The sequence below is a fragment of the Azolla caroliniana genome, unplaced genomic scaffold (assembly GCF_043228905.1).
Source record: "Azolla caroliniana isolate FFs.n. ecotype wild unplaced genomic scaffold, voAzoCaro1.0.p SCAF_13, whole genome shotgun sequence".
NCBI lineage: Eukaryota > Viridiplantae > Streptophyta > Polypodiopsida > Salviniales > Salviniaceae > Azolla > Azolla caroliniana.
In genome coordinates this window covers 14121181-14141570 of record NW_028230448.1, presented here as the reverse complement: position 1 = coordinate 14141570, position 20390 = coordinate 14121181, and the positions used below count along the sequence as shown (strand labels likewise).

General features: G+C 37.5%; 1 protein-coding gene across 1 annotated transcript; it reads left to right on the top strand.

Annotated features, from left to right (window-relative positions):
- Positions 1 to 4825: 4825 nt before the first annotated feature.
- On the top strand, positions 4826 to 19289 carry EMB2458 (FtsH extracellular protease family). Its single transcript, XM_087329036.1, has 19 exons — positions 4826 to 6225; positions 6740 to 7142; positions 8219 to 8419; positions 9171 to 9461; positions 9554 to 9829; positions 12663 to 12743; positions 13371 to 13502; positions 13600 to 13773; positions 14457 to 14578; positions 14660 to 14861; positions 14994 to 15122; positions 15512 to 15694; positions 16786 to 16905; positions 17067 to 17252; positions 17355 to 17429; positions 17738 to 17797; positions 17878 to 17985; positions 18473 to 18553; positions 18715 to 19289. Exons 1-19 carry the CDS (start codon positions 4871 to 4873, stop codon positions 18754 to 18756), a joined length of 4221 nt encoding a protein of 1406 aa, XP_087185162.1. The 5' UTR covers positions 4826 to 4870; the 3' UTR covers positions 18757 to 19289.
- The last annotated feature ends 1101 nt before the right edge of the window (positions 19290 to 20390 follow it).

Below are 20390 nucleotides of genomic sequence, written 5' to 3'. Positions count from 1 at the left end.
CAATTTTTGAATCACATTTTGGTTGTATATGAATCTCATTTTGGTTGTGTATGAATCTCATTTTGGTTGTATATTGGAATTGTTTTGGGTGTCAAAAGAATAAAACTATTAGCTTATTGACAAGTAGTCACGGCAATGGTTTTTGAGAAAGGCCAAGAAAGAGTAAGTATATAGAAAGAGTGTTGTAATCAAAGAATGTTGTTGTAGAAAGAGTAAGTATATAGAAAGAGTGCTTCGGTCCTTGTTGTAAACAATACGAAAGACATAACAAGACTCAATGTCAATCTTATTCAAAGACATAACAAGACTCGATGTCAATCTTCTTCAAAGACATAACAAGACTCAATGTGATTAGTGTGGAGCTCGACTCATTCATGTTCATTAAAAAAGGGAGCCCCACTCATTAAAAAGGGAGCCCGACTCTAGTAAAAAGGGAGCCCGACTGATCAATGTGGAGCCCGACTCATTCTTGTTCATTAAAAAAGGGAGCCCCACTCATTAAAAAGGGAGCCCGACTCTGGTAAAAGGGAGCCCGACTGATTAATGTGGAGCCAGACTCATTCTTGTTCATTAAAAAAGGGAGCCCCACTCATTAAAAAGGGAGCCCGACTTTGGTAAAAAGGGAGCCCGACTCATTCATGTTCATTAAAAAAGGGAGCCCCATTCATTAAAAAGGGAGCCCGACTCTGGTAAAAAGGGAGCCCGACTGATAATGTGGAGCCCGACTCATTAAAAAAGGGAGCCCGACACAGTAATAGGGAAGTGCCCAACTACGTGTAATGATGGCGTCTCAACAGTCATATTAACGACTACAGTAAATTAATTCACCAAATTCAGTAGCATGCACTAAGAGTCTTCCCATCATTCCCAATTAACCCATTCCCTTCCTTAATAGTCTATTAATCACTCGCACTCATATCATTCACTCTCATTCTCGATCGTTAATCTACTCCATTCATGTGAATTATTTGAATTCATTCACTTGAATTCATTTGATTTCATTCACTTCATTCACCTCAATCATTGGCATTCTTGATCATATTGTATTTGATTTCATTTGATCATATTGTAGGCCATTTGATTTCATTCACTCTCATTCTCGATCATTAATCTACTCCATTCATGTGAATTATTTGAATTCATTCACTTGAATTCATTTGATTTCATTCACCTCAATCATTGGCATTCTTGATCATATTGTATTTGCTATGGAGAGCACAATGCATCATGGTGTCTTCGCCATGTCAGAAGATGAATTGGAGGATACGTCATGGTCATCCAATGCATCCGAGGACGAATTGGAGGATCCTTTTGAGTCATCAGATTCCGATCGTGAGGATGAGGCGGTCGATCCCTTCATGTATTGTTCCCCCAGGTATTTTGCATTTTCAAGAGGTACATATAATTTGATGATTAAAGATTTATTGGGACAAGTTAAGGTAACATTGGAAGCATTACGTGATGTCGCAAGGGGAGCACCTCTTTCACTTCATGCATGGAGGCGCATGAAGAGTCGTCTCATTCTCAGGTTTGAGAGTGCAATTTACCTTAAAGCATCACCTAATCTTCAAGTCTTATACGTTGAGAAATGGAGGGAAGTAGTATTAGCGTCACATGGTGACACATCCCATCACACGTTTTCAAAGACTCTTAAAGAGTTAAAGCTAGTTTATGCGACTGATGTACGTGATTATGGCATCCCACCGGAGTACGTGAAAGCACTCATTACAAGTTGTGGTTGCCAAACGGTATCGAAGGTCGACTCGATAGAAGGTTTGGGATCAAGCATGGCCAAATATAACAAGACCCTACCCATAGAAGTGATCAAGGTAGAAACCCACCAATTAGACGATGCGCTCACGGATTTGCAAACCAAGTACCACACACGTTTAAGGAAAGGAGTCAAGAAGGGTATGCGTGTGACTAGGTATAGTTGCCATCGTGCTGGGACATCTCGACTTGCGTCTAATTCCACTCGACGACACAGGTGCACACCCCGATGTGGGTGCACATTCCATGTGGATGTTAGAATCAATAATGATGTTGACATTGAGACACTTACCATTTCAATATATGGACCTCACAGTGGTCATGTACCATGTAGTAGGTCGGATGTGTACCATTTGCCAGTACACCCCAATGTCATAAGTTGTTGCAAAGATGACCTATTTGATGTTGGGTGTGCAAGGCATGTGGCACGAATGAGCATGCGTAAGGAAGCATATCATAAGTCCAAGGCTAGTCCATTAGAGCTTGTTACCTATCGGTTCTTTATGATACCAAAGGAGGTCCATAACATGGCAAATAGGTTAAAAATCGGGAGTGTCATGACTAAGGTTGATTGGGCTTTGATGATGCAAGATGCCTATGCACTCCGAGATCTTGGGGAAGTGGCTCATGTTCAACCCTACTTGACTGGTGAACCAGGATCTCCCCCCATACAACCATTTATCTTGATACTTCAAGATCAATGGATGTTGGAAATGTGTGAGCGGTTGACCCTAAACAACTCTTGGGCAATCGACTCGACATTTAAAACAAACCAATTCGGGCTACCATTATATGCAGCAGTTGCCCCCAACGCCATGGGAATTGGGATCCCATTATGGTACATGCTTTGTAGTTCTGATAAGGGGTCAAACCATGAGCAAGTGGCATTAGAAACTTGTTTGAGAGTCATATTCGCAAGGATGCCCATGGTGAGGCCAAATGCGATAGTGATCGATAAATGTTGGACATCATATAATGCCATAACTAATGTGGTTGCAACAGACCGTCAATCTTGGATTGTTGTAAATGGGCAACGGTCCCAAACACATTGTCGACTTTTGTTGTGTCAGTTTCACGCCAAAAAGTCATGGGTGGACAACTTGTTGCCAAAAGTAAGTGCAAATGAGAGAATCCATCTTTATCAACGAATGTGCCAACTGATGCAATGCATTACTGAATCATCATTCAATGCAATGTGTGAGGAGTTAAAGTTAGAATATGTGGACAAGCCCGGTGTTTGGCAATATATAGAAGGAGGATGGTGTGGCTTGACATGTGTGTGGAGGAAACTCTGGCCCAAGTTTGGTAGAATGTTCAACTATGGACACGTTGACACTACCAATATTGTGGAAAGACATTGGCAGTTTATCAAGTATACTACCTTGAGGGGAAGAATAAACCGATCAATTACCGACCTTCTGCATGTCTTAATCGGGGATAGTGAAACTGGCACTTGCATAGGAGGAACGGTAATAGAGTGGTACAAGCAACGACAAGAAATATGTGAGAGTGGTCGGTTTGCACCCCGTGCGAATTGTAGGGATCAAAGGTCCCGACTTAAAGAAGCGGAGAGAATATTGGAAAGGTATGTCGACAATACTTCCACAATTGAAATTGTCGACGAGGCCCGATATTGGTTTAGAATCTTGAGCATGACGACTCCCACTCTATGGTATAATGTCTCACTCCAATGCTCATATTGTGATTGCCAAGACATTGTGAGTAAATGTAAGCATTTACTAGGTATCCGAATGATTATTGAGAGGCATATGCCACATTTATGTGGCTCATTGCCTTTTATAGATCACGCGACCCAAATGCGAATGGACCATAATACAGAAATAGAAGTGGAGGCAGAGGTAGAGCAAGTAGAGGAGACAAACCCCACAATATCCGAGATTGAATCATTCAAGTCCAAAATACAAACGGTCATGAAAGCACTTCAATGTCTCGAGCAAGGGTTAGGAACCTTCGACCGTGCAACTATTGTCGAAGGTATACAAACATTGGAAGATGTGGCTGAGAAGGTGTATCGCGTTGGTGCACCAAAATCAACCAATAAAGAAGATGGTAGATCAATAAGTCGCAACCAACAAATCGGTGCCAAAAGAAGTGCAACAATAGACATCTCGCAAGAACTTATTGGCAGCTCCCCAAACACTTCCAAATCCCACTCCGGAAAACTACAAAGAGGTGCTAGTCGGGCTAGGAGGAGATTGCCATTGGTTGACCATGAGAAGGTTCGGTGTTTGCGTTGTGATGGCTTGACCTTGACTTCAAGGGACTCAAATGTTACATGCTGTAAAAATTGTGGTTGCATCTTGCAATCATCCCGACATGAGCCATAATCTTAATATGTAACGTGTATATTCATATTTCATTTTAGGGTTGTCAACATTTGACATTTTAATATTTTATGTAAGACTTGTTATTTGAATCTTTAGGTTTTGTTGAGAAATTTTATGATCAGTTTCATGGCAAATATTTGTTGTACACTTACAATTTTGTGGAGTTTTTGATGTTTGTTGCTACAGAGTCGGGCTCCTTTTGTCAGAGTCGGGCTCCTTCTTACTGATGTGGTCTGACAGCGGGGCTCCTCCTGACAGAGTCGGGCTCCCTCTTGTAGAGGTTGTTTGACAGCGGGGCTCCTTTTGACAGAGTCGGGCTCCCTTTCACAGAGTCGGGCTCCTTTTCACAGAGTCGGGCTCCTTGTGACAGACGTTGTCAGCTTTTTATCCATCTTGGACGGTGGAGATCGAACGCGCCAACAACGGTGCGACCTGCACCGTCCCTCTCCGCGATTCCCTCACTTGCCCTCTTTAATATTTGGTAGCAGTTAGTCACGAGCATTAAAACCCAACTCTTTCTTGAACCCCATACATACATACATACATACATACATACATACATACATACATATACATTACAACCCAACTCTTTCTTGAACCCCATACATACATACATACATACATACATACATACATATACATTAAAACCCAACTCTTTCTTGAACCCCACCCATCCCATCCCATCCCATCTTTCCCTTCTTTCCCTTCTTTCTTCTTCTTCTTCTTCTTCTTCTTCTTTCTTCTGGGTGGATATGGAGACTCTGGTTTCTCCTCCCTCCCTTCTTCCCACTTCTCCATCTTCCACTCTGCAATACGGCACTCTATCCCTCGGTAATGTCTCCCTTCTCAACAAAAGAAGACGAATCTCTGTCTCCAAGAGAACCAAACATCCTCTTTTCTGCCATGTTCGGAGACAACAAAGCTTCTCTGTTTGGAAACCTCCCCGGCAATGGAGGAAACATAGTATCTCATGTTGTTCTCAATTCTCAGAAAGTTATAGCGTGGAACAATGGAGCTCGGATACGGAAAGCTTGGTTGTGAAAGTTTGTCAGGCTGTGAAGATGGAGATTTTTGTGAAGCCAATATTAAAAATCTTCATGTTTCTCAGAGATTTACCACTTCGTATATGCATTGCATCTTCATATTTTTTGCCATTGAAGAGACCTTCTTTGCTTCATCTAAGCTCAGTCGCAAATGTGGTTTCTCGAACATTGCTTTCCATAGTGTTCTTCATCGGTGCAGTTTCTCCTTTCTTTCTTCAACGTACATGTGCCGCATATGCAGCTATTTCTCCTCCAGACATGGGCATTTCTTCACAATCGTCACAAGATAGCGTCTATGGAACCCATTTTGAGAAAGTTAGAGAAGAAGAAGGAGAACTCAATAAAGCTGAGTATAGTGGTTATATGCAATCTATACTTCAGGAGATTTATCAGAAATTAAGGAAAGAAAAAGTATTATCAGCAGAAGCAAAAAACCGATGGCTCAAACCTCATAAGGCTGGAGAAAATAACATAGAAAAATCCTTTCCCACACATGAACAGAGGGTTTTAACGATATTGGATAAGACATTTCAGCAGTATAACGAAAGAGCTGGGCTGAAAGTTGGGCCAAGTTCTTATCTTTCTTCATATGAAATTAATCTAAGGCAGGTTTTGGATGCAATGTTTGCATCCTTACAGAAGTCAAAAAAAGAGTTAGTGGACAACAAAGAAAAATTAGTGAAGAGGACAAGCGAAATCATCAATTATCTTAGGGTAGAAGATATGAGACTTCAGATGAGGGCCCTCAGAGATATGGAAAAAGCTCGTTCTCAGCTTAAAATGGAAGAAATAAAATTAATTAGCAAGTTAGCTGATGTTATAAGAAGACATCTCACACTGCAACAACAATTCGAGATTTCTAATGGTAACAAAGAAGAATATGAAAAGGATATTGGGATATTAGATATGGAAATCGCACTGATATGGGAAAAACTGTTAGATTTGAAAGAAGACATGTATCAGACAGAGATAGGAAGCTTTCGGGCTGCAGTTAAGAAGCTTCCTGACCTTGAGAAGCGAGTTGATGAGACTGTTGCAAAGCTACTAGAATTTAAGAGTTCAAGGTTTGTGTCCCTGCTCAGGCAACTGAGATTGAACCAATCGGAAAATGAAATGCATAGTTTTCTACTCTTTTCTAAACAAAAATTATTACAAACCTAGATAAGCAAATTATTCATCACATATGTTACCAAACAAGCTTACTAACATCAATAATAATGGAGGGTTTCTTAATGTTCATATTGATATTTCGGTCCATGTATTTATTACTCAATTGTTTCTGCATGGGCGTGGTTTCTTATATCGATTTTCTAGAAGAACTTGACTGACTCCTTAGATATTGTAATTCATTAAAACTCGAAGTATAATTACTATGGAAGATGCTAGCAAAAGTCTGATGAGTGGTTTTCTGATCTTCCACATGTGATGCTGCTGCAATGTATGTTATTCCATGTGAGTCATGTATATTTCCAGCTAGTATTTTGGATAAATTTCATGCGGCTTCGTTCAAGTGGTAAAATAATTTGAAAATCTGTTTTTCCTTTAAGTCTCCATAGCTAACACCACCAAAATTTGCAGTTCACTGACAGAAGTAGAGAAGATAGAGGTAGAGGACACAGAGGTTCAAGAAAAGTTTACAGATGACTTGACGAAGGCACTCAACGACATGTTAACACACAGGTTCTTACCAAAAGCGGTTAAGATCAATGACCGTGAGCCATCTATAGATGAGCAGACAAAGATACTTTTGGATACATTGAGACAACAGGATGAATCATCGAAGAAGTTGCTTGAGACTATGGATAAGATGATCGAGGAGGATATCAAAGCTGAGACTACTAACCTAGATAATGAAGCTGAACAAGGAAATCTTGTAGTAGCTCCTAGCCTTCAGAGGATGGAAGTAGAAAAAAAAGAAGCATTGAAACAGTTTTTGAGAAAAAACCCTGAGGTTGGACGTCAGTATGCTGCGGAGAAACAGGTTTTTAAATTTTCTTGTTTTTTATTTAGGTTTCTATTCTTGGTTTTTCAAATTTTCTACCCTGGCTTGTGAATCAAGGAGTGAAGAGTATGAAAGACTTGTTTTATGGGGCAAACTTTGAAATGTAACCTAGCTTTATGAACTAGCATTAGAAGAGTTGGACTAGATAATATTAAGGTAGGCTTTTAAAGTTCAGATTTGTTAGAGATTAATTCTAATGTAAACATATAAATAAGGAAATAGATAAGATAATTAAGAGACAGAGAGAAAGAAGGGTGCTGATCCACTGGACAATCCCCTAACGAAGGGATTGATACAGACCCAAGCCTTTACAGCGTCCTATACCACCACTATGGCTTCGAGTCATACCTCGTATTGGTGAGCGCTTGCCACAAGATTCTGTTCACCACAACATCATAGTCTCGATGTAGTTGTATAATGTGTCTAATGAGGATAGATAGGCCTCATATTTATAGCCAGACCTAAGCCCCCCGTGCTAGTTCACATGGCCGTAAGGTTTGTCTCAATCCCTAGGATTAAAACTAATCCTCCCTTCTTTACACTCTCAATTAACCTTCACACTCTTATCCTTGTGTGTAGAGTACTACAATACAAACTACACCGGGATAAATTATGGTTATGCCTGTAACAAGGTCAATAGAACTTTCCTCAACTGTTGAACTTGTAATAGTACCTCATTGCACTCGTGCATATGGATGTCTTCTTCACCCACTTGAAATCTTGATATATATTATATATATATATTCAAATTTAATTGTTTTTTTAAAGTTTTAAAAACTCTTTACGCAATAATTTACCTCTTTCACGACATGCTTTTAAATTTGTGATAGTCATAATTCATTACTTAATAATCTAGCTCTTTCATCTCACCCACTCACTAGTAGTCCTGATTATTGTACTTATACAAATATATGCTACATACATTTTAAAGTGTTTCTTTATTTGTATTAGATGATATGAGTATGAAGAAATATTAACTGAACTTTTCTTGTATTTTTCTTTTACCAAGTTTAAGTTCAGTAATTTTGTGATGAACATTTGGAGTTCATCTGCAGGAGCGCATCCTTAAATACAGAGATAGAGTGTTAGCTGATGCGTGCTACAATGAGCGAGAGAAACGATGGGAAATGTCTCCTCAAGGTCTCAAATATGCTGTGGACAAGGAGCTTTTAGAAAGTGTGAAAATTAGACAGGATAGAGGTGCAATGAATTTCAAAGTCAAAGGGGATGATCGGATTTTCTTTGCTGATCTTCAGGTTGTGTGTTTTACTTTGTCTCCGTTACATATGTCTTCGATATCTATGTAAGACAACACAAACGTTTCTGGGTTAAATCTGAAGATTTGATCATGTATTCAGTCAGAGATTTAAGTATTTTATCAACCTATGTATACTATGCAGTCTATTTAGCATGTATAAAGACAACATTAATCTTTTTCTTGTGAAAATCTGAAGTCTTGATTACATATTCAGAATTTAAATATTCTATGAACCTATAATATGCACATATATGAATTCATTAACCTCTATCTTAAACATCTTATGATGTCATTGTATCAAAGGTCCAATCAATAATCTGAGGATGTGGAGAATCTTCTAGCTTACTCAGGAGGATAACAAGAAATTGTCAAATGTTGATGCTAAAAGTTTTGGAGTTTCCATTTATTTGTATGAGGGTCATTACCTATCTGATTAGTTAAAGCAGTCTGAATTTTTGGTTTGTTGACTATGTTTTGAAGTATTTGTGACCTGACCTAGTTGGATTCCCTCCCCTATATGGAAGAGTTAGGATACCGAGTTTAATTATTATAATCGATGTACTGTGTATCTGAGAGCCAGAAAAACAAAAAGAATGCATTGTATTCATGATTTTGTCTTGAAGCTCTACCCTTGCTTCCTGAAAAGGAAGAAATCATAATGTAAGTTTTTTAGGAAAAGAAGTAGAACCAACATAACTTTGAGAAATATGTACTGTACTGACATAGTTGTGTGTCTTCCACGTATTCAGGTTTATGATGATATCTATTTGAACTATGGGGGCGCAGACGCATTGCATCTTAAACTACTAGGATCTGGAATTCCTGTTTCTGTAGAATTTATGAGGATACCCTTTAGTCAGTTGAACCCTATACGTGTCTCCTTCTTGCCCTTTAAACTATTTTTTAGTGCCACTATTGATTTACTTAAGTTTATTCCTGCCAAGGCAATCATTTTACGATATTTCAAGTTTGTGACGGAAACATTCGAAGAAATTCTGGGACGGTTATTCTTTCCGATACTAGAAAGATTTCCAAAGCTGGTATGCATTCAAATGATAAGCACATCTTCATTATCTATGAATAGGGAAAGATGTTCACGGTTGATGGAAGATTGTCATTTGTTTTGTTTTAGTTCCGAATCTGGGTAGGACTGCAACTACCAGATAATGCGCCTCCAAGAAGTGAAGCCCCTTTACTAATGGAGTTGAAGAAACAAATCCAGAAGATAATGGAAGATCGTTATGGGCAAGGTGAGAGCTCAGCTGCGTGGTGGATAGCACTACCTGTAAAGTGTTATGTTCTATGGATGCCGTTTACATACTTTACAAGATTTGTGGTCAAAGTGTTGGACCAGTTTCTTGGCACAGGGGAAGAGATGAATGAAGTGGAATGGAAGCAGAAAAAAGGGGTAAGTTGTTTTATTATCCTACTATTGAGTTATAGGGCTTGCTTTATAAAAATCCTAAATGCATGGCTAGGATCAATGCAAGAAAACAAGTACAAAGTGAAAATTACTGGCTTAAATTTTAGTTTTTCTTTGACATGGCAAGTTGGTTTTCAAGGCTTATTGTTTTTTGTTAGTTAGAAACCATTTTTCTTTTTACTTTGCTAGTGCCGCATATCATCAGATTCAATTGGCCATAGATTTGATCTTAGGTTTCTTTATGGAGAGCGAGGTTTATAAACTTGAAAGAGAGGAAATTAGAGAAATCATGGTTAATACTTCTCAGTTCTTTCACATAACCCTTACCTTGGTTTAACTCTGAATCCTTTTTTTTTGGGGGGGGGGGTTTAGGAATTAATGTCTGTTAGGATTTGAAATGTCTTCATCAAAATTTCAGCTGTCCTTTAAGTTTATGCTTGCTGTCTTAGGATGTTTCTTGGAGCCAGCCATTTGGCGAGTAAGAACTTGTTTGGAGTGAACTACTCTGGTTTCTTACGTATTGAGGATGCTCTGATTTAGTCCATGTCTGTCTAATGCCATCTGTTTTGGACGGATATTTGCATGTGTGACTGATGGTGGATTCCTGGAGCTGACTAAATAATGTAGAGTGTCAGGTCTATGAGTCTCACTTTACTCAGATTTTATCATCTTGAGCAGGGTCCATGAAATCAACACCTTTTTTCTGGTAAAATGCATGGCACTTTCCAGTCTTTGACCATTCACCTGGATCCATCTTATTTTCTTAGGGTTTCGAATGTCAGAGAAGTCGCCTTTTCTAGCCTCTGGTCAGTGTGCAGATATTACATTGACTCTTGGGCGTGTTCTAGAGGTGGCTCTGTATATCAATATGTTTGGGGACAGTTTTCAAATCATGTGTTAGTGCATTTATATGCTAGTGAACAACACCCCAATCTCCCAGAATTGATCTTCTATTTCTATTTATTTTAATGTGAACACGATATTCTTAATTGTATCTGCCAGTTGAAAGGCTTCTTTGTTAGTTCTTCTCTTTACAGTTTTGTGGCCTTTGGCATTGAGTGTGTGCCTTTCTATTGGTGCTACACCACTTTGGACACACAGTCCCTAGTCTGACAATGACATCTTTGTGAGAAAAGCTGGTAATAGCGGCAGCGGAACAGTTGTTAGAACAAAATTGACACAGCCAAGCTGTGAGAAGGCTGTTAGACAGCAGTAGAAAAAATGGTTGCAAAGAGTAGAGACACAGCTAAAGAGTAGTGCTTGTTTGTAAGTAGCAGCAAAAATAAAAGTCTTTACAAAAGAGGCTGGTATAGCCTATTTATACAAAACTGGGGAAAGTGGGTGAAATGGTTGTTCGGTAGTTAGGTGACTCTTGTACTACCAAACAGGTATGATAAACTAGGAATAAGAGGGAATATCTTGGAAAAAGTGGAAGAGAGAGAATGCATTTAAAGCGTTGCAGATTCTAGGCAGTTCAATGCAGAGGTTATTGAACTGCCTAGGGGATCCCATATGACATCATCTCATGAGAGTTCCCACACGTTCTACCTCAGATATGTCTTTTTTGTTGTGTACATTGTCACCTCCCAATTTTTTGTCCCATGGTTCCTATATCATTGTACTGTGATTGCAGCCTAGTCACAAGGTTGTATTATCTTTCAAGACTCCCAACAAGGATGGAACCATCATTAACAACAATTGGCATGGTCTTTCCTCATATGTTTCCTCGCTCTCCATAAAAATTCTAATTCTAAACAATTGGCATGGTCTCAATGCAGAGGTTATTGAACTGCCTAGGGGATCATGCTCAATTTTCGGCAATGATACTACGCATTCTCCTAAGGATGCAACATGTTCTATGTGATAATCTGCGTATCCTTGGTTGTATAGAGTGAGCCAAATGAACTTCTCAGTCAAGCAGATTTCTTTTTTGTTTTTCTGGTTGTCCTTTCTCTGAATTCTCTTGGCAGAAACTTCTGAAGAAGCCTGAAATCCGCCTTTTACAGGCTCAGCCTGCTACTGCATGGTCGAGACTCTCTAAATATACAGATCTGTTATAAAACAGCACCAAACCTCTTTGATCATAGAAGTCCATGACTCGGGGTTGTGCTCCAAATCACTCCCTAAAGAGGCCTTGGATTTCGTAGTAAACTGTACTACCAATCTCTATCTCAACTGGCGCAATGAGGTGCAGATCAGTCCAAGGTCCACCTCAATCCTTGAAACAAATGGATATCCATTTAATCCATGGTGTAGTATGAATCCTTTTTCAGTTTTGTGGATAAGATCCTGTGCCAAAGGTGTTTACAGAGCACTATGTCTTGACTAGTGTCTCAAATCCTTATGTGTTGTCTCAAGTTGTAGGATAATTGCTTTTCTAGCTTTACCTACCCTTTAATCGTTTGAGATTAACCTTTAGAATTGGTCTCTAAGGTTATGCCTGTAACATCAAGTGTAGACAGTCCAAGCTATATTGGTATGGGGGTAGTGCATTTATGTCTATGCCATGTGATCAGGACCATTCTTGGATTTCAGCATACAAACAATGATTATGTGCATGTTCTTCAATCTATTTTGATGATAGTGCCAATATTGTGTACCTTTGCTTTGGGAGCTCACAAAGATGCTGGCTACGGGTCACTGATTAGATTAGTTCCCGGGTACTATTGGGGCTGTTCCTATCTCAGCCCAAATTATATCTTGGGGAATTGATGTTTTGCTCCTTACCATGTGGGCAATCATTGAGACAAAAAGTCCTATAAATCATACTTTGTTTATCACTAGAGAGAAGAGTGAGAGGAAACTTTTTTATTTTCAGAAGGAGATAATGAAGAAGTTGAAAGCAGACAATCCCAAAGCTATAGAGGATCCTGTGCGGAAAGCATTCGACAGAATGAAGGTATGAAAAACTTGTACCTATGTCTGGCAGGTCTATTGATTTGAAAGAAAATTAAAAATATTTGGTAGGAAGGTACGTGCAACTGCTTAAGAGGGAAACTCTAGTATTAAATGTAGATTCTGAATTCCTACTATAGTCAGTTAAAGCTATTGTATAAGGATCTATATGGGTGGTCATTGACTTCCAAAATGGGCTGAATCGCAAAGTAGAGTAGTGATAAATGATTATTTGCAATATGAATGTGAAGGCACCAAACCACATTCCAAGCACACAAATACATTTACAGTGTAACCACAAAGTTCTTATTTGGGTTAAATTTGCGCAAATAGTTAGAAACATACATGTATGCATGAGAAGGTGGCAAAACCCTATTTTCATTCGAGGGTTCATGTATATTGAATTGAAGATAAAGAAAATTTTGGAATGTGAGAAACCTCTAGTGTTGGGGGTTTAGCCCCAAAATGATGGCTTTTGTTGGACCATATTGCAGAGTCATCTGATATGCAGGGAGTCATTTCTTGTGTAAGGTTTAGAAGGATGATCACGTGTTAGGGATTAAGTAAGGGGTCAGGTAGTTTCAGTTTCATGCTTACTTTATATTCAAGCTTATGTTTGTTTTATGTACAGAGAATAAAAAAGCCAGAGCTGAGACTACAAGATTTTGCTGGGCTTGACATGGTGAAGGATGAAATAAATGAAATAATTACTTTTCTACGCGATCCCTCAATATTCAAGGACATGGGTGCACGACCACCTCGGGTAAACACTCATTACGAGGGCATATTAAAATTTTTGGTTTCTGTACAAATTATGATTCACTATGTGTGAAAATTCAAAATGTTATAAATATTAACAGGGTGTCCTCATAGTTGGTGAACCTGGGACAGGGAAGACGTCACTTGCAATGGCTATAGCTGCTGAAGCAAGAGTTCCCGTTGTGGAATTGGATGGCATGGAACTTGAGGGTGGAGCATGGGTTGGTCAAGGAGCATCAAATGTCCGCGAACTATTCAAAACAGCGAGAGAATTGGTTTGTAATAATTCAGTTTCATCCGAGTTTTATTTGGGCAAATCATGAAAGTAACAGTATTTGCCAAGTAGCATTTGCATTTTACAAAATAGAATAAGTAGTTCAAGCACAAGCTGTCAGGGGTTCATAAGTTGTAACTCTGATGTCTACCTTACTTACCATTTCACAAGCAGATTTGGGATTCATTACTGAATGTAGGATAGAGCCATATACTATCTTGAGATTTTCCAAATTTTCAGCAATGGGAAGTAAAATGAAAGCGTATTGAATTTGAGTGTTTCCTAAAACTTCGTTTTAGCCAGTGGTCTTATCTCTTCTGCAGAAAATATATATACAGTACTGACATTGTAGCAGAAAGAGTGTGCATAGACAAAGAAACCATTAATTGAGTCAATGGTCTATCTCCTGCAATTATTGGAGTTTACTTCTTTATTTTTCACTTTGTAAAAAATGATTCTCTTAGTTTGAAAGTCTGTGTATGACCCTAATAGATATTGCGTTACTTCAAATGAGCTCATGAATAGGTAGAATAGATTAAAATGGAAAATAATTTCATGATCCACATCAACCGGATTAGAATAATGTATCGTGACAATGGTTTCTAGAAGAGATTCTTGAAACACTCTACTTAGTTTTTCAATTTATGTTTCAGTCAGCACTCAGTTTATGCCTTTTCTGTGCAGGCCCCTCTAATCATATTTTTGGATGACTTTGACTATTTTGCTGGTGTACGTGGTGACTCTGGGGACACCAGAAAACAAGACCATGAATCATTGATTAATCAGCTCCTTGTTGAGCTTGATGGGTAGGTTAAGGCTCTCCTGCAGTTAGAATAGACCGCATCTCATGACAAATTGTAATTAAGTTTGTGTTTGTTTTTATGAAGTTTTGAAACACAGGAAGGAGTTGTACTCCTTGCCACTTGTAGTCGACCGGATAGTATAGATGAGGCTCTGAGGAGGCCAGGAAGGATGGACCGAACTATCGCGCTGCCAATGCCAAGTAAAACTGAGCGTGAATTTATATTGCGGAAATCTGCAGAAGCAACAATGGATGATGATTTAATAGAGCTTGTAGACTGGAAGGAGGTATGTATTGCTTTGTGTTAAAATCTAAACTGGTGCACTGTACAAAAAAAGACTCTTCATAGATAGGTTCTCTATCATTTTGCATTTAGATAACGTAAAGACAAGTGGTGTTTTTGGTGTTTCTGGAAGCAGATGGCAAGGAAAACAGATGGGATGACACCTCAACAATTAAAGGCAGTTCCAAGAGGTTTGGAATCAAGCTTTGCGTCATGGAAATATACCGATGATGAGGAACTATTCACCATCTTTAAATGGCTTGTGGTAATGTGTCTCACACAAATGCAAATTATGATAGTTTTTCCATTGTTTGAGGTTGACAATCATAGAGATTGCTATGAATGCCAGTTCTGATTTACCCTTTGATTACTTTTATCTTTTCCAATCATAAATATAAGTAAACTGACAGAAATCTTCAACTGTTTTTAAGATTGAAGTTCTTCATCTTTGTATGTTAGATGTTTCTTGAGGTACAATGTATAAGCATTCAAATGCATGAGTTTTATTTGAATTTTTATGGTTTCTGTTTTTTATGTCCAAATTGAACAACTTTTGTCATCATTGTTTTCAAATCACAAAAAATCTTAGTATGTTTAAAGTATGGTATTCGTGACCACATGGGATCACTACTGACTTGAGAATCTTCCATGTAGAAATTTAACAAAATTACACCTGGATGGATTGCGAATTCCAAGTGGATGAAGAGCTGGAAATCTGGTTTGAGGGATTGGTTGGATTTGAAGGTTACAAAAGAGGATGTTGAAGCAGCTGTAGCATGCATTGATGTGTTCAATGAGAGTCAACCTGGCATCGAGTATCGCAACCCTGGCTACATTGTGAGTAGTTGAATTAGAATAATACACAGGATGTATGCTGCTGAATTCAAATAAATAATGCACAGTACATGTGCAATTTTTAAATTTACATGTACAATGCTTGTCAGTGATTATTTAATTAACGTATTGCGTTTGCTGTAACTTGTATTACATGCATAAACTTTCATAGAAATGTCCTTAAATTACCGCATGTCCTTAAGTATATTACGTGAGAATTACACATGTTCACTTTCAAGTGTAGACAATCCATAGAAAATAGTTCTGAAGTTACTGATGTGTTGTGTTTGTGCTAATCATGGAAAATATAATTATGTTCATCATTTGTTCAAAGTCAGACCGAAAGGGGAGAATAATATTTTGAAACTGGATTCTATCTCATCATAGATAAAAACTTTGTTTATTAACATAGAATCAAAATACAGATTTCATTTGCAAACTTTAGCTAAAAGAATATATATATATATATATATATAATATATATATATATAATATATATATATATATACCGTGCATGTAATTCTAATTTCTCATGGCTCCTGGTTCCTAAAAGACTTTCTCTACGCCCCATAGAAACTGTCTATATACATATACGTATACGTGTACGTATAAATATACATATACATATACATATACGTATACGTATACGTATACGTATACATATACATATACATATACATATACATATACATTTGTCTCTATGAAGCTTTCTAAACAAGTAGAAGCAGACATACACATGAATATATCGCTTTAGACTTCTGTCTTTCCTGTCACTTGATGTGGATCACTTGTGTTTTGTAAGAGATGGTGGTTGGGTCCAACGTTTCCATTCAGTCTCTGAACATTAAATTGTCATCAATGAACACTTTTAAATTCTTTTCTTTTCTAATATGGGACAACATTTTCAGAGAGACATTTCGTTTTTAATATGGGACAACATTTCTTTTCTAAATTCTGCAGTTCATGGAATAACAAGTTTGAAATCATATTTCAATTAGAAACACATACTGCACATTGAAACTTGTAAATCAATAAAAATGGCTTGCTAGAAAGGGCTGCATCAAATTAATACTAGTATTGATGCGTGTTGACAGTGGACAAGGGAATTTAAATTTCCGCACGCTGTCTGGGCTGCTGGACGTGGCTTGATCTGTGCCCTGCTTCCAAATTTTGACATTGTTGAGAATGTTTGGCTTGACAAAAGTTCATGGGAGGTATTATTAGTTTCTATAATATGCCTCAAAAGCTCTCTTACCAGAACACAGTAAGCGTACTCTCAATGGAGGGCTTTTTCTAGCAACTCAATGAGAAGGGGTCTATGATTTTTACTTTCAAGGTTCCATATTTTTAATGCCTGTTGGTGGGTGAATTGTAGGGCATTGGCTTTACGAGGTTTTCAAAGAGGAGAGAAGGTGGCTATGAGGAAACGAAAACACTTACAAGGTCATACTATGAAAAGAAATTAGTTCTTTGTTTTGGTTCATCTATTGCTGCACAACTACTATTACCTTTTGGTGAGCAGAACGATTTGTCAAAATATGAAATCCAAGAGGCAAAGAAGGTAAGACTTGCTCTGTAAGGCTCACAGACTAGAACTTTAGTTACGCACGTTTCTTAAGACATTTAAACATTGATACTTCAAACCCTAAAATTCATCCTGTAGATTGCGTCTTCAATGGTCTTGGAGTATGGATGGGGACCTGATAACAGCCCCACAATATATGCTTCACCATCTAAGGTAAACCTATTTGTTGACAAGTTACAACTTTACAGTGCAAAGTAATTTGTAATGGCCATCTTGAAATAGTGTATGGTTTATGATGCTTTATACATTTTTGGTAATAAGATCATGAGTTTTTGGTTTGGCAACTTCAATTGTATATGGGTGACAGCGTTTAGGTTTTACAGTTACCAGGCTTGCATTGTGGTAACTTAGACTTTTGGTTTCTACATAGTCTTCCTTCAGAATTTTGTTTCTTTGTCTTCAGTACCTTGCTTTTGACAAACCCTCAGCAGAGGAACAACTGATGCCTTCCTTAAACACAGGATGTTACGTTGAGTATGGGTGATGATTTGGAACTTGAATTAGAAGCTAAAGCGCGTGAGGTATGCCAATAACTTTCATCATTGATTACATTTATGGAGGATTCAATGGCTGACATGAAGTTGTAAACATCTTCTTGCAGCTTTATGAGGCTGCAACTGATAGAGCAGCAGAAATGATTGCAAAGAACCGGAATGTGTTAGATGCACTTCTTGAGCATCTTTTGCAGTTTGATTCCATTTCTAAGAAGGTGATATATTCAATAAATGTGATGTTGTAAAATTCTCCTCTTGTATTCTAAAAATTTATAAGATAGTTCTAATTTAAAGAACAAAGCCTGGATCCCTCGTCAAACATCTTGGAGCTATCAGTTGAGTAAGCATATAAAACAACCGTCAACAAATAAAAAACTAGGAATATGAAAGATATAATTTTTTTTGTATTCTGATAAAATCATGAGTCGCATAATTAAAACGAATAATTATTTCTTCCATCATGAGAAGTTACAATCGCTGAAATATTTCAATATTGGTTTTATTGATTTCTTAAAGTTCCTTGGAAGATATCTACCGTCTAGTAACTTGATAATGTCATGAATTATTCAAAGATCACTAAAATCCATTTGTTATTGATCCTTGTTAATGCGAACAACAAAAATGATCAGTTGAAATTCTTTATCATATAATTGATGAAATAGCGGGTAGAACGTACTTATATCTACAACTTCTATAATGCAGGATCTTGCAAGATTAATGAAGGAGAATGGGGCCATATTTGAGGAGGATCCATTCGAGCTTGTTCCTTACAATGATAAGATTGTAAGCACTTTCTTTATATTTTATTTAGGATCCTTTATAAAAAACAAAATAAGTCTAACTTTATATCCTTCTAGTAGTGTCACAACCTTTGAGTTATTCATTGTTGGCCAAAGCTCTGGATTGTATATATGTACCTTATCTTAGTAGTTTGATTGGAACAGGTAACAGCGGAACAACAGAGGATACTTACGCCTATCCGTTAGTGTAAAACACTTTACAAATGGATTTACATATACAACGCCCTTGATCACCTGATGGTTTGATTGCAAATAGGCAACCCAGTTTTCTTGGCAGTTTATTTTGGTGAAGCCCTAACTTCTATATATATTTTCTTCAGGCCATATTTGATGATTTTGAGTGGAATTAGTGCAAGTGCCTCAAATTGTTAAGTTGAGCTGAGATTCACGTAATCGTTAATGGAACGAATTCCATGTACACTACAGCTTTTGTTCCTATAAAAAGCCACTGAAAACAGATATTGGGAGAGAATAAAAGGGGAACCCTTCTAGCTTTGTAAGGTGCAACTTTTTGATTCAAGTGAGACAGGAGCAATTTTATTTGAGATCAATGCTCGTCGGAAATCTGTTATTTGAGATCAATGCTCGTCAGAAATCTGTTATCAGAGTGCAAAAGCATAGTTTTGGTTGAGTTGTGTATACCTGGATTCTTTGCCCCTGTAAAATGTTATGTAACTACAACATTATAATCAACTTAGTTGAGATTCATATGGGTGTCTTGCCTATTTGAAGGAAATAAAATTCATTTCGAAGTATACCTATGCAAATATGTCCATAGAACTATTTATCATAATTATTTTCAGCTTGGAAAGAACAGATATTCATGGTCTTCGGTAAAAGATATATTACTGCTGTCATTAATCTGGTTTCAGTTTTTTATGACCAGCAGATCTGTGAAATTGGATGAGTTTATTGAATCAGAATGTTCAGACTTATGTCACAGATATAGGCTTGTAAAGATTGAGTGTGCTCATGTCTGTATAAAGCAGAGTTTTTACTTGTAATATATAAGATTCCTATGCATATTCTGGGTGGTTTCTTAATCATTTTCTTGATAGCTAGTTATGATTTGTTCTTTGTATTTCACCTTTTGGAACTATTTATTATCAAAGGTCACGTGTTGACATTCTTTTTAGGGTGCTTTCATAACCTAATGTGGTGATTTGCATTTTCATGGTTTCTTGTTGGATGTTGCAAACCATGAATTCAAATGGATAGTAATTTTCGAGGTTGAATCTATGTGTATCAAATTGACTTGAGGCTAAATGGCTCCTCTTAAGTTCAAAATGATGTTTGTGGTTTTGATGAAAATAAGGGATAATCTGAGTCAATGGAGAGCATGCCATGAACGTGGCTTCAATGAGTTTTTATTTGGAAATGAATAATCTGATTCAATGGGGATCATGCTATGAATGTAGACTTAACAAGTTTTTATCGAGTTAAGTTAGTATGTGGTAGTATAGCAGAATTGAAGCCTATCAATGAGTAAAACACAGAAGTGTAATTTAGTTAAGGATGTAAGAAGTGTAAGAGATGTTTTGCATGTGAGATATTATGCTAGGTTGCTTGTCATGTGCTCCTTATGTGGCATGAACTTTAGTCAGCTCCTATAAAACACTTCAAGCTTCTCTCCTTTGAATTTTCATTACAAGAAATTTTATGTGGTAGTACATAAACAAGGTAATGTTTTTGAAATAGGCTGAGAAAATATTAGTGCTTTTTGTAATTTTTGTAATATGTAATTTTTAGTTAAGGTCATACAATGAGGAAATTAGAACAATATTTGTAATAAAATATTGTAAATGGCAAATGTATGAACA

Excerpts from the sequence above, each read along its gene's own strand:
- EMB2458 (XM_087329036.1), top strand. The coding sequence starts at position 4,871 with ATGGAGACTCTGGTTTCTCCTCCCTCCCTTCTTCCCACTTCTCCATCT. Across the intron at positions 15,695-16,785 it reads ATCGCAACCCTGGCTACATT|TGGACAAGGGAATTTAAATT; the intron begins GTGAGTAGTTGA and ends GCGTGTTGACAG. Across the intron at positions 16,906-17,066 it reads TTGACAAAAGTTCATGGGAG|GGCATTGGCTTTACGAGGTT; the intron begins GTATTATTAGTT and ends GGTGAATTGTAG.